This window comes from Empidonax traillii, unplaced genomic scaffold (assembly GCF_003031625.1).
Source record: "Empidonax traillii isolate 1590-97213 ecotype Southwest subspecies unplaced genomic scaffold, ASM303162v1 scaffold1872:size53649, whole genome shotgun sequence".
In the NCBI taxonomy this organism is placed as follows: domain Eukaryota; kingdom Metazoa; phylum Chordata; class Aves; order Passeriformes; family Tyrannidae; genus Empidonax; species Empidonax traillii.
This window is the reverse complement of record NW_020957065.1, coordinates 12184-13816: the sequence shown is the minus strand read 5'-3', so window position 1 is coordinate 13816 and position 1633 is coordinate 12184. Positions and strand designations below refer to the sequence as shown.

Below are 1633 nucleotides of genomic sequence, written 5' to 3'. Positions count from 1 at the left end.
CGAGCAGGAGGAGGGGGAGGGATTCATGGCCATCCTGCTGGAGGGGGACAGGAAGGTGGGGGGTCCTTCATCTGGGGGGTGATGGGCCCGGGGGGTCCGTCCCTTTTGGGTGGGGGACACCTTGGGTGTGCGATCCAGCCCTTTCTGGGATGGAGGGGGATCCTGGATGTGGGATTTTGGGGAAGGAGGGGGGAATGGACCTTGAGTGTGGGATCCAGCCCTTTCTGGGGGAGGGAATGGTTCCTGGATGTGGGATCCATCCTTTTTTGGGAGGGTGGGGGGACATCCTGGATGTGGGATCCATCCCTTTTGGGGTGAGGGGAGATCCTGGGTGTGGGATTTTTTTGGGGGGAGGGAATGGATCCTGAATGTGGGATCCATCCTTTTTTGGGAGGGTGGGGGAACACCCTGAGTGTGGGATCCATCCCATTTGAGGGGAGGGAAGGACCCTGGGCACGGGATCCACCCTTTGGGGAGGGGCAGGGGATTCCTTCCCCGGAGGGGGAGGGAGGGGGAAGCACCGGGTGTGTCCCCTCCCCTTCACCCCCCGTGTCCCCCCCAGGGCGCTGTCCCGGTGTCGCGGGGGATGGAGAACCTGCTGCGGGCGCCGCTGCTCCGGGGGGAGCCCGGGGGAGCTCCGGAGCCCTCGGGATCCCGGGGATCTCCCCCGGGCTGCTGGAGCCTGAGGCGGCCGGAGCGGCCCCGGCGGGACAGGGACGGGGACAGGGACAGGGACGGGGACCCCGCCGGGCGGGCCAAGCGCAGACGGAGCAGCATCGCAGGGACACGCGGGGAGGGGGCGGCGGAGCCGGTGGGTGATGGGGAGCCCCGGGGGGTCCCTGGGAGGGTCTCTGAGGGGGCTGGGCTGTGCCCTGACAGAGCCCCCCCTGACCTGGGAGGTCCCCCTGACTCCAAGGGTGTCCCCTGATTCTGGGGGTGTCCCCACTGACTTGAGGGGGGGAGTTCCTCTGACCCCAGGGGTGTGCCCCTTGACTCCGGGGGTGTCCCGCTCCCTCTGACTTTGGGGGGTGTCCCTGCTGAGCCCAGGGATATCCCTCTGATTTTGGGAGTGTCCCCCTGCCCCCGGGGTGTCCCCACTGTCCTGGGGTGTCCCACTGACTTTAGAAGTGTCCCCCATGCCCCCGGGGGTGTCCCCCCTCACCCCAGATCTCCCCCTGACTGTGGCATTCACCACTGACCCTGAGGTGTCCCACTTATCCTGAGGTGTCCCCCCCCAACTCCAAGGTGCCCTCCCTGGGGGTGTCCCCTGACCCCGGGGTGTCCCCCCTGTCCCCAGGGGGTGTCCCCTGACCCCGGGATGTTCCCCCTGTCCCCTGGGGCTGTCCCCTGACCCCGGTGTCCCCCTGTCCCCTCAGCCGGTGCGGCTGCAGCGCTCGCTGTCCCTGTGCCACGAGGCCCTGGAGCAGCTGCTGGCCAAGGACGACCAGGAGCTCATCGGGGACTTCTCCAAGGTGGGACCACCCAGACAGGGCAGCTCTGCCCCCCCTTCCCCCAAATCAGGGCCCCTCTGCAGGGCCTGGTCCTGGTTTAGGGACACGGGGACCCCCCCACGGGAGCTGAGCTGGTGTGTGTGTGGGGTCACCCCTGGGGGTCCCCCGGGGCAGGTGTGACC

The 1633-nt window shown here is 68.5% G+C and overlaps 1 protein-coding gene across 1 annotated transcript in view; it reads left to right on the top strand.

Annotated features, from left to right (window-relative positions):
- LOC114071160 (M-phase inducer phosphatase 2-like) overlaps positions 1–1351 on the top strand; it is a 5936-nt gene extending 4585 nt beyond the window's left edge. The window contains exons 7-8 of the mRNA XM_027908893.1: positions 563–811; positions 1298–1351. Coding sequence (XP_027764694.1) covers positions 563–811; positions 1298–1351 — 303 coding nt within the window. The remainder of the gene's footprint in view (positions 1–562; positions 812–1297) is intronic.
- Positions 1352–1633: the final 282 nt, after the last annotated feature.